The sequence below is a fragment of the Podarcis melisellensis genome (assembly GCF_964234715.1).
Source record: "Podarcis melisellensis genome assembly, chromosome: 1".
Taxonomy (NCBI): domain Eukaryota; kingdom Metazoa; phylum Chordata; class Lepidosauria; order Squamata; family Lacertidae; genus Podarcis; species Podarcis melisellensis.
The window spans coordinates 104,610,650-104,621,708 of record NC_138528.1 but is presented as its reverse complement, the minus strand read 5'-3'; the positions used below and the strand labels follow the sequence as shown (position 1 = coordinate 104,621,708).

Genomic DNA, 11,059 nt, shown 5'->3' with positions numbered 1-11,059 from the left:
AGTGTCTTCAGGGTGCAACTTGATAAAAGAGATGTCATGAAAAATTTGGACTCCTGTTTCACCAAAGCTATTAAACCTATATGTGTAGTTAGAAACTTGTTTTGCTGGTGGTTCCAGACTGTTGCTATTTTCGGGTGAGATTCAACCACATACCAACAAATTCAGGTTACACAATAGAAATTGATGTGGTGCTTTTGCACAACAAATCCACTTTCTCCAAGAGTCCAACAATTGAGGATTTGAACCTGAGTCTTGTTACTGCTAGTCCAACAAAGGAGATTAAAATAAGGGAGAGAATAAAACTCTAGAATATACTAAACATCTTTTTTGCAAGTGCCGTAATATGATTCCGTGCCCCCCTCTGTCTTTTAAAACATACTATATTAAAGATTTCATGAATATTTATTAGATAAATGATCACTCCCCACCCCCAACAGTCTTTCCTCATTCTCTTTTAAAGTCTTTATTAACCAATTTTGCAGAAGTGTTAAACAGATGTAATGTGATATATTAAACAATGAAGTATATAAATAACTTAAGCTTATTACAAAGCAGCACAATCTCAAATGCAATTGCACACAGCAGTTTAAAAAGCAAATAGGTTATGGAAAGAATTGGACTCCTAAGCCGGCACAAGGTACACTTTTTACATTTAGAAAAAGAAGACAATTCCTCAGATAAGCAAGCAAATATGAATACAGTACTTGTCGGTAGTAATTTCTGATCATATTTTCTGAATTTGTAATGTAATGCCTGCTTTCCCTTCCATTTTTTGGGTTCCTCTGTTATCATGGAGCTCATCACCTGGTATTTACTGAAACGCTCGGGTAGAAATCAACATTAAAGTGTTACATATTCAGCTAGGATCACAGTATAATCAACCAGGAACATTTTTATGTGCTGCTGTGGAGCTGCTATACATTGACATGTTCTGTCTAAACATTTCCAGGCTGTTTGATCAATTTCTGACAGATGTCTAAAATGAAATGTTACCCCACTGTGTTGTAGGATAATAATCTAGCCTTTCTTCACAGGTGTGCTGAACAACAGTAACATGCAAAGAGCAGTAGATTCGCTTTTGAGCCAACTGGGAAGTAATCTCTGAGGTACAAGAGTTAGCTTGGCTCGCTATTATAAACAGCCCTTAATGATAACTAAAGATACCTTTCACTGGCTGCTTTAGCTGACACCCATGGGCAAAGCATTGCCAGATGCATGGCATGAGAGAGCTCTGTTCAAATATTTGTGCAATGAAAAGGAACTTCCTGATGACTTTTGGATTGAAGGCTTGTCAGTAGATTATAGCAGAGAAGACTTACTTGTGGCCCTCCAAATATTCTTGGACTCCTATCAGTTCCAGCCAGCTTGGCCAAGGAATGATGGGAGTTGTAGTTCAACAATATATGGAGGGCAGCAGGCTGGTCTAGACGTTGAGACTTAAAAGACAATTTGTGTGTGTGTGTGTGTGTGTGTGTGTGTGTGTGTGAATATCCAATTTCGCATCTGTTCTAGATGACATCTTCTGATAATCCATTAGGGTTCCATAATCCAAGGCATTTTCTGATGAACAATGAAATCAGCTGCTGAGGTCGTTGCTGGTAATCCAGAAGAACTTCGTGAGGTGCTGTGATTTGGTCTCCTTCAAGCCGATTAAGCAGAGTCACACAGACGACTGCAGCTAGAAGCCAAGTGAACAGGAGAAGGGAAAACAAGAGGTTCAGGCTTGTTTTTTTATATCAGATACATAGACCAAACGCAATCTTCTCAGAGATGGTGACTGGAATCTAATTTTATTTGTTTGCAGCCCCTTTATTTACAATCAACCTGTCTTTGCTACTAGCCTCCCTACATCTCCCAGAAGGAAAAGGAAAAGCTTTAACTTGAGAAAGGGGGAGCGGGTAACAGTTGGCAACAAAGGTCTCTTTAACAGACAAGTGGCTCCATGTGGCCATGGGCATCGCCGGGGGGGGGGGGGCAGAGAGGGGCAACTGCCCCTCAATAAAAATACATAGCTGACTGAGGTTCTGCCACTCTTTAACAAAAGGCCTCCCCCCCAAATCCTTTCTGTGCCCATGCACTGCAAATGCTGTTCAGAGCATCATTTCTCAGCTGACTATATTTCCTTGCAGAAACCATGAGATCCTCTCATGTGTGAAAGGGGCTTTCCGGTGCCCGTTAACCCCTTCCCAAGCATAAGGCATTTTTTTTTTACTTCTAGGAAAATGAGTGGAGGACCAACAGGAAAGAGGGTTTAACCATTTGGGCTTTTCAAACATTGTCAAATGATTTTTTAAAAAAAATCTTCAGGGCAAACTTAGTTATTGATGGAGCATTCATCTCTCTCTCTGAGATTGGACCTTCCAGTTCTTAAGCACACTGAAATAAATCAGTGAGGGTAGGTAAAAGTTGCTCCCATAAGGTGCTGTTTTTCTTGGTGAGGGGAGGTACTGTGGAAAATCAGTAGAGGGGGAGGGGGTGCATCTTTTAAAAAAAGACAGATTTGCATATGCTGATTTACATCATCAATGGAAATTTAGAGCTAATTTAAAAAAAAAAAATACTGTTCTGCAGTCCATGTTTGCTAACTGATGACGGGTAGCACCAAGGTCCCTGCTCTCCCTTCTTATTGCTGTTCATCTTTAAATTTAATCCTTCAAATAGAAGATGGTCCTCTGAAAAGTTGCACACATTGCCACCCTAGCTATTGACTGTAATACAAAAACTGCACCCTTATTTGGCATTCCTTACCATGCCACTACTCTTAAAGAAACTGGCAGCCTTCATAGCTGCAGTTCAGTTATAATTGGTAGAGGTCATCAATGTGACCTGTAAACGATTATAAACCTATTTTCCTCAGTTGCCCTAATACAGACACATAAGAAAACCCCATAATAAAAATCCAACAAGGGTTATGCCTCCAAGAGAGGTATGGAAGTGAATGCATAGCACAAAGAAATTCTTCCTGAAATGCTCTTGTTAGTAGTTCAAATGTAAGCTCTGACCAGTGGATCTTTATATCTTCAGCTTTTAAAAATAGCTTGAATAAAAACAGTGAATGCAACCCCCAGAATGTCAGCAGGAACTCAGTGACCTTTGCAGCCACTATAAAATGAAACAACACACACACACACACTGACATGAAAGTCTTAGAAAATTTTCACAAGCTGGCTTGAAATGTTTTGGTTTTTCTAACATCATTAATCCACTCCCCCTTGGGTACAATGCACCCCAATCAATCTCATATAATCGATTTATAAAATCTGAATAGCCAGGACCAGACTTTCCCTTTGGGGAAATGATGGTTTTGAATAAATTCTCAGTATTTGGGTTGTATTAGTCCTTGGGTCTATGGATCAGATTCCAGAAAAGGGAAGAGGATTTATGAGTTCTGTTGCTGTGATGCAGCTGCTTATTTGAACGGAGGTCTCAACAGCTGCCTGAGGGTGCTAAGAGCTTGAGGGAAGCAATTCTAGCCTAATTTTCTCCCTGACAATAAAATAGGAACAATTTTTTGTGATTTTGTGTACAGATAATTTTTTGAGGGGGGAAGAGAAGGAGCATTCAGTCATATGAACCTCCATTTTCAGTAAGAAACGGTATCATTCAGATGTCGTATGGCAAAGAAATTCACTTTAGTACACATTCCAAGTCAAATCTATCAAATTTGTGTTTTCTGAAATAATATGCACACAGAAACACAGCCATCCTGTTATTCCAAGTTCTGTGATGCAGTTCTCTATAAAATGTTTACAAATGGTTTGTATATTATTGGGGAGGATGAATGATAAGGAAGATATTAGTGAAAATAACATTAAACAATGCTTTCTATGTAGGAAAAATGTGTATGTCAGCCAAAACTGCATACACAAAAATGTGTTTATTATGCTGGTGAATTTTCTTGAGGATTTTTTTTTTTAATTGCAAATTGGTGCAAAATGTGGAGAACTGAATTTAAGATTAGAAAATGAGAAAGGGAAAGAACTCAAAATGGCCGATGCTTCCATCCCTCAATCAGACACAAGTATACTGTGTCAGTGAAGACAGGGCCTTAATTATTCACTTAGCTAAAGATGGTGGACAGTCACAGTGCAGTGGAAAGCGCTTCGTGCTTCTCAGAGAAGAGGGTTGCAAGGAGGAAGCATCAGCAAAGGAGGGAAACAAATTTAAAGCCAGATCTACTCTCTGTCTTACCTTTAAGGCCACAAAGCCTACACATAGCAGCAAATACAGTAGACTCCATTTCGATGTTTCTAACTCCAGCATTGTAAGCTCTTTTTAAGTACTCCAGCTTTTTTTCACGGGAGAAGGAACACAACGCTCCATCTAATCGTCCCTGACCTTAGAAGGAAAGAAAAGGAAATGTAAGTATTTTATACTTCCATGTGTTGGCAGAGTTGACTTGCAGTCTCAAAGAATGCTTTCTTCAGAAAACCCAATTTGCCAACGTTCTGCTTAAACGAAAACCTCAGGAATTTTTTATTTTAATAGCATGCACGTTCAAATATTAATACCTTATCTGCCATGTATTTTTTTACATTCCAACAAAACAGCGCAAAAGAGGCATATAAAAATGCGGAGTCTGAAAACATTGTATTACTATGGCGAAGATTCAATAAATTAAGGATAATGCACTCTGTTATCCCGTGCAGAGGAAAGCAGCACAAAACAGTAATGAAACAACAGTAGCACCGGTACACTAGAAGACAATAGCGTATCCAACGCTGTTGTTCCACTGATGCAACAGACTTCCGCTTGTGAACTGGAGCTTCCCTCTCCTCTCCCCTGGACACCCTCAAAACCTACACCAGAGGGATGGGGACCCTCCAGAGCAAATTTTAGAGGCATGCAGGGAGAGAAGGGGAAGTCCCGCTGTCTGAGTGGAGCTTGTTTGCGCAGTGTTGGATGCAACCCATAGTGGCAAATTTGAACTTTCTGCTGCAAGAATCTCAGACACGAGGAAGCAGAATGCTGGGGAGCCCACAAAACACAATCTCTATTTGTTTTACCACTGTTCTGCTTTAAGGCCGTGAAGTATTTATTGGCTGACATTTCACGGGTGGGGGAGGCAGAAATTGGGTGGTTGTATAGCCACCCACCTGATCTGAGAGGTATGTGCCACTTAGCTAGTATGTACGGCTAGCAGGTGGTTTAATTTGGTAATGTTCGCCAGCATGACTTTTAACGTTCCTAACTGGAACAGCACGTATTTTCATACTTATTGAGCCAGGAGGTGGTGCACTGCGTGCCCTTGCATTATATGCCCTCAATCTCCTGCTCCTTTTTAATCCTATAGTGAGGAAAATACAACACCAAGCTATGGTGTAGGGAAGGTGGGAACATCTGCATTGAAATGCAAAGTTTTAAGCTCAAATAGTATAAAATGTTTACATATGTATGGAAAATTTAATGTTCTGGGAAGTAGCTTCTTTAATTAGTGCCACCAAATCTTAGTTCTTCATAAAAATGAAGTATAGTGCAAGGCATCTCATTCTCCTTTGTTCCTATATGTGAGGAATTTGGAATCTGTGGCCCTCCAGATGTTTTTGGACCTCAGCTCCTGTCAGAACCAGCCAGCATGGCCAGTAGGGTCAAGTGGAAGTATTGTAATAGCATGACAATTGCCTCATTTGTACTCTACACATTTTAGAGTCTTAGTTCTGTGTAGCTATCCATAAGATTGCATTGCCAATTATTGTTTTAAGTAGAAGATGGAATCTGAGGGCCTGGCTACACATTGCAGTAGTGGCTTTCTTAGCAGCCATGTTATGGGAGATTCTGCCCCCCCCCCCAATTGCTAATTTCTATGTGGGGCAGGTGATTTTTCACACAAGCCTCCCTTCTGGTGCCACCAACAATAATGTTCCCCCCTCCACCTGCCATTTAATGTTTATAACAGACTCTGTGATTGGCGATCCCACCAACAGCACACTACCTAGTTAGGCTTCTTGTTAATGAGAAGCATAATAAGCTGTGCTTATTTTAATTGTAAGTAATATTTTTGAATATGCCAAGCACATACCTTCATCTTGTACTAAACCTGGGCAAACCATTTCATTGTGTTTTCATTTCTGCATTAATCCTCTGAAATGGCTTTGATAAAATGTGGCCTTGAGCAAAACCACAGATGGCTGTGCTTGCAAACAGATCCAACAGTTTATAAATAGGCCTCAGATTATTAATTCTCCATTTATTCTGTTTCATCCACTTTGCAAACAGCATTTAATTGCCTCCAAAGAAAAGGTTCTAAGGTAGCACAGAGGCGCTAATGGTTATTTACATAAATGCCACACTTCTTGACATTTTTCTTCTGTAAAGTAATTTTGGAAGCTATAATCCTGTCACAGGAAGTAACTAGAGTGTAATCCAGCTGCTAACATGATGTTATGATTATTGACAAGGGACTATTTTACTTTAACTGTTTAATACGATATGGTCGTTTCTTACAGAATGACAATGAATTTGTACAAGTTGTTGAGGATGAGGGATGGATGGGCAATTGTTATCAAGGGAACCTTAGATTTTTCTCAGGAAGAAATGGGAAGTTGGATTCACTGTCATGGTGTGTGTGTGGTGAGAGAGAGATTTTAAAAAAGAAAGATTAAGAAAAAAGAATACATTATGAGAAAACCACAATGTAAAACAGCAGGAAAAACAGTAGCAGCAGCAGCCAAAAACTTTACCATATAAAAAAACAGAGGGTCCCCCCCCCCGGTGTCTACAGGGGGATGGCGAGTGTCATTGTCAGGTGAGCTTCCTTTGGGAGGCCACAGCCGAAAAAACCTCTGCTATATGGATATCAGCACATCACCCCTGATGATGGGGAGACACATGCTGAAAGGCCTCAGCTGATTTTCTTTAAGGGGGTTGGCTTGCTGTTTTCCCCAAACTAACTATGAACGACGAGCCAAGAACAGACCTTGGTTATTGCTTGTTGGGTTGCTTGGGGCAAAGCAAACAAGGCCAGGTTTGGATGACTCAACAAGCCAGACTCTGGCTTATTTTGTCCATGGTGGGCAGCAAGTGGACCATGGTTCAATGTGAAATGAGAACCAGGCTATTATTTGGAAAGTATATTACATTACTGAAAACTTAAAAACTTGGTTCTAATATGCTTGGCACTTTAGACCCACTGTGGTGTAGCGGTCAGAGTGTCAGTCTACGAATTGGGAGACCGGAATTCAATTTTCCATTCATCCATAAAGCCCGCTGGGTGACCTTGGGCCAGTCCCTGCCTCTCAGCCTAACCTATCTCACAGGGTTGTTAATGAAGATTAAGTGAGGATGGAGAGAGCCATGTACGCCACCTTAAACTCCTTTTAACAACTATGTAATACTTTCCCTTTAGATCTCTTTTCACTTGCAGATGAGACTCCATATTATATGTAGGAACCAAAAAATATACAGTCTGTGGGCACTACCTCCAGATATGTTGAAAAAATCAGTATTCATTTATCTGATAAATGTTCGTAGTTGAATTTGATTTCACCACATTATGACACATCTAAAATAATAAGTAACCATAGAAGAATTAAAGATAACTGTTGCCTCATTTCCCTTCAAAACAATTCTTTCAAGAAATATTCTGTAAAAACAGGAGAGGCAGAATGCTCCTCTCAAATGTTTTCAAAGGTAAAAATTAAGGAAAAATTACTACAGTTTATTCTAGTGGGTAAGGAAAGTAGGTAAAGAAAGTTAGTTCTGCATAAACATGCATAGAATTGCCCTATAAGTCCAAGTGTGTTCAGTGAAGCTTATTCTCAGGTAAGTGTACATAGGATTACAGAGGTACCTCAGGTTAAGTACTTAATTCGTTCCGGAGGTCTGTTCTTAACCTGAAACTGTTCTTAACCTAAAGCACCACTTTAGCTAATGGGGCTTCCTGCTGCTGCCGCGCCGCCGGAGCCCGATTTCTGTTCTCATCCTGAAGCAAAGTTCTTAACCTGAAGCACTATTTCTGGGTGAGCAGAGTCTGTAACCTGAAGTGTATGTAACCTGAAGCGAATGTAACCTGAGGTACCACTGTACAGTCAGTGGAAGCAATCCCATGCACACTTACACAGGAGTAAGCCTAACTGTTGAATTCAATGGAAATTGCTTCTGTCCTAAATGTTTTTAAGACTGCACTGTTGTTCATTTCTGTTTGTTCTACAACATTTAAGGCTCTTATCTTATCCTAGAAGTAAGTCCCATTGGGTGCAATGGTACTTACTTCTGAGTACGCATGTATAGAGTTGCTCTTTAAGTTATCTAAAAGACACAAGGATAAAAGTAACCATAAGCCCGTAGACAGCACTAGACGAAACCTGGCAAAGCCGTGTCATGACCTTTATAATGTTTTCATATCCTAACCTCCCACTTTTAAGTTTGGGATTAAAAGAATGAATCATTAAGTATATAAAGCAGTTCCCACTCACCCTCATAAAAATCATCAGTGCACATTGTATGGCCAATGAGGGATGGGAAATCCTTAATCTGTCTGCTGCATTCAAGTAGTTCCTCAGCAAGGTCTCGATCAAGTTCCGTGCTTCGCGTTACCACATTGTCCAATATCACCTGCTCAAACTGCGGCTTAAAAAATGAATCAACAGCCGTGTCTGTTATTACAACAGAGCCAGGCTCAATCCCTGAAAACAGAAATGGGGATAAAGTTAAAAGACTGCATTAAATGACCCCACAATTATACATTATAGGAAGCTTGATCTCGGTGATCATGAACATAACAAAACATCTGGCTAGTCAGCTAAGTTTATGCAAGAAATAGACTGGCAGGAGGTTACATGCCGTGTGGGAGGGAAGTGATGGAATTTTCATAGAGGTGGTATTGGATACATCCACACCTTACACTTAAAACACACCTATACTACTTGTTAAGGGACGCGGGTGGTGCTGTGGGTTAAACCACAGAGCGTAGGACTTGCTGATCCCAAGGTCGGCGGTTCAAATCCCCGCGACGGGGTGAGCTCCCGTTGCTTGGTCCCTGCTCCTGCCAACCTAGCAGTTTGAAATCATAAAGTGCAAGTAGATAAATAGGTACCGTTCCGGTGGGAAGGTAAACGGCATTTCTGTGCGCTGCTCTGGTTCGCCAGAAGTGGCTTCGTCGTGCTGGCCACATGACCCAGAAGCTGTACGCCGGCTCCCTCGGCCAATAAAGCGAGATGAGCACCGCAGCCCCAGAGTCAGTCGCGACTGGACCTAATGGTCAGGGGTCCCTTTACCTTTTATACTACTTGTTTTCCCTTGCTTCTGCTCAAAGAATTCTGAGAACTGTAGTTTGTTGCTGCCTCGCATCCTTAACAAACTACAGTTCCAAGGATTCTTTGCTGGGTGTTTGTGTGTGCACTTTAAATGTATGGCATACACACAGCCATTTACTCAAAATGTTACTCATGTGTACCACCCCAGTTATCAAGTGTATATAGGGCATTCTGGGCCATGACAGTGATTGTCATCTATCAGGTCTTTAAAAGTGACATATAATTCTGGATCTCATTCAGATAACTTTCAGTGGGTGAAAGGACTGTCAGTTACTTTGTACCTGGACTGAATTGTCCGGTCAGCTATGTTCACTGTACAAACTCATTTCAAGAGGGAGTGTATCATTCGATGTTTGCAATGAGACTTTCTTTCCTCATTAAGATTCTTACAGTATTTGCCTCTTAATTCTATGGAAAATCCTTATTCTAAAAAAGCAGGAGTCTAAATTTTGGGGAATTTTTTTTTTTGGTCATTGGAACAAAGCATTTTCACAATATGGATAACATGGTATGTGTGTGTTTTTATCAGTCACTCATATGTGTTGGTATTTGGGTTAGTTAGGGGGAAATCAAATCCAAATGACTTTAAAAAGAACATCAAGTCCTGTGTTTTCAAGCTGATGCTACATTAGAAAAATACATATTTGTGATCTTTCATATATCTTAGCAGGTTGATATTTGTTGACTTGATTTTTTTTTTTAAAAAGTACAAAAATCTCATAAAGACATGACCTTTTCTTGAGATGTATTTCATTTCCATCTCCTGCGCCTGGTAGCAGCAAAATTCTTTGCTCACCTAATCCCCCTGAAGTACCGATGCGTATAATGGTAACATCACGGCATTTTGCATGGTGTAGCAATTTGATTAGCTCATGAAGCATGATAGAAATGGATGGAACACCCATCCCATGCTGTTAAGAAAAAAAAAAGAGAAGCAATATAACTTTATACATTCTAAGCCAAACTGATTTGAAAAAAAATCAAAATAATAACCTTAAGCATAAAAGTACTGGTGCACAATAGAAGCCTATGCCAGTGGATATGTGGGGAGTGATCCAGCCAAGGGAAAGGGCATGTAATTTTGCCATCCCCCATTGACAGCATGGCTAGTATCCAGTTGGCCATTCTAATAATAATAATAATAATAATAATAATAATAATAATAATACCCCGCCCATCTGGCTGAGTTTCCCCAGCCACTCTGGGTGGCTTCCAATCAAGTGTTAAAAACAATACAGCATTAAATATTAAAAACTTCCCTAAACAGGGCTGCCTTCAGATGTCTTTTGAAGAGAAGATAGCTGCTTATTTCCTTCACATCTGAAGGGAGGGCGTTCCACAGGGTGGGCGCCACTACCGAGAAGGCCCACTGTCTGGCTCCCTGTAACCTCACTTCTTACAATGAGGGAACCGCCAGAAGGCCCTCGGCACTGGACCTCAGTGTCCTGAGAGTCCAAGCGCTGGTGATCTTGTGGGAGTCATCTACTAACAAACAAAGGGAAGCAATTTTTGCCAGTTCCCTTTCTTTCTGTAGTTCCCAGCACCCCCAAATCATTTCGGGGGTGGTGGTGAGATTTTGGGGGAGCACTGGGGTCTGTAGGGAAGAGGAGGAATGGACACAAACTGCTTTCCCCGCCCCCACTTCCACAGTAGATTCTTCCTGCTGCATCAAAATTGGATATAACCCAAAATGACTTGTGAGTGCAAAACACTGCAATAACTAAATATAGCTTTCCAATACATTCCATTAACTAGACACTGAAACAGGAATAATACCCACACAGGGTTATCTTATTTCTAAAAGA

At 40.6% G+C, this 11,059-nt stretch overlaps 1 protein-coding gene across 3 annotated transcripts in view; it reads right to left on the bottom strand.

Moving 5' to 3' along the window:
• Positions 1-439: 439 nt before the first annotated feature.
• UPP2 (uridine phosphorylase 2) overlaps positions 440-11,059 on the bottom strand; it is a 29,935-nt gene continuing 19,315 nt past the window's right edge. For all 3 annotated transcript variants that reach the window (XM_081929933.1, XM_081929934.1, XM_081929935.1), the window contains 4 exons: positions 10,051-10,165; positions 8,415-8,624; positions 4,192-4,338; positions 440-1,678 (listed from right to left, as the gene is read on the bottom strand). In XM_081929933.1, the coding sequence (XP_081786059.1) occupies positions 1,509-1,678; positions 4,192-4,338; positions 8,415-8,624; positions 10,051-10,165 (642 nt within the window). In that variant the 3' untranslated portion in view covers positions 440-1,508. The remainder of the gene's footprint in view (positions 1,679-4,191; positions 4,339-8,414; positions 8,625-10,050; positions 10,166-11,059) is intronic.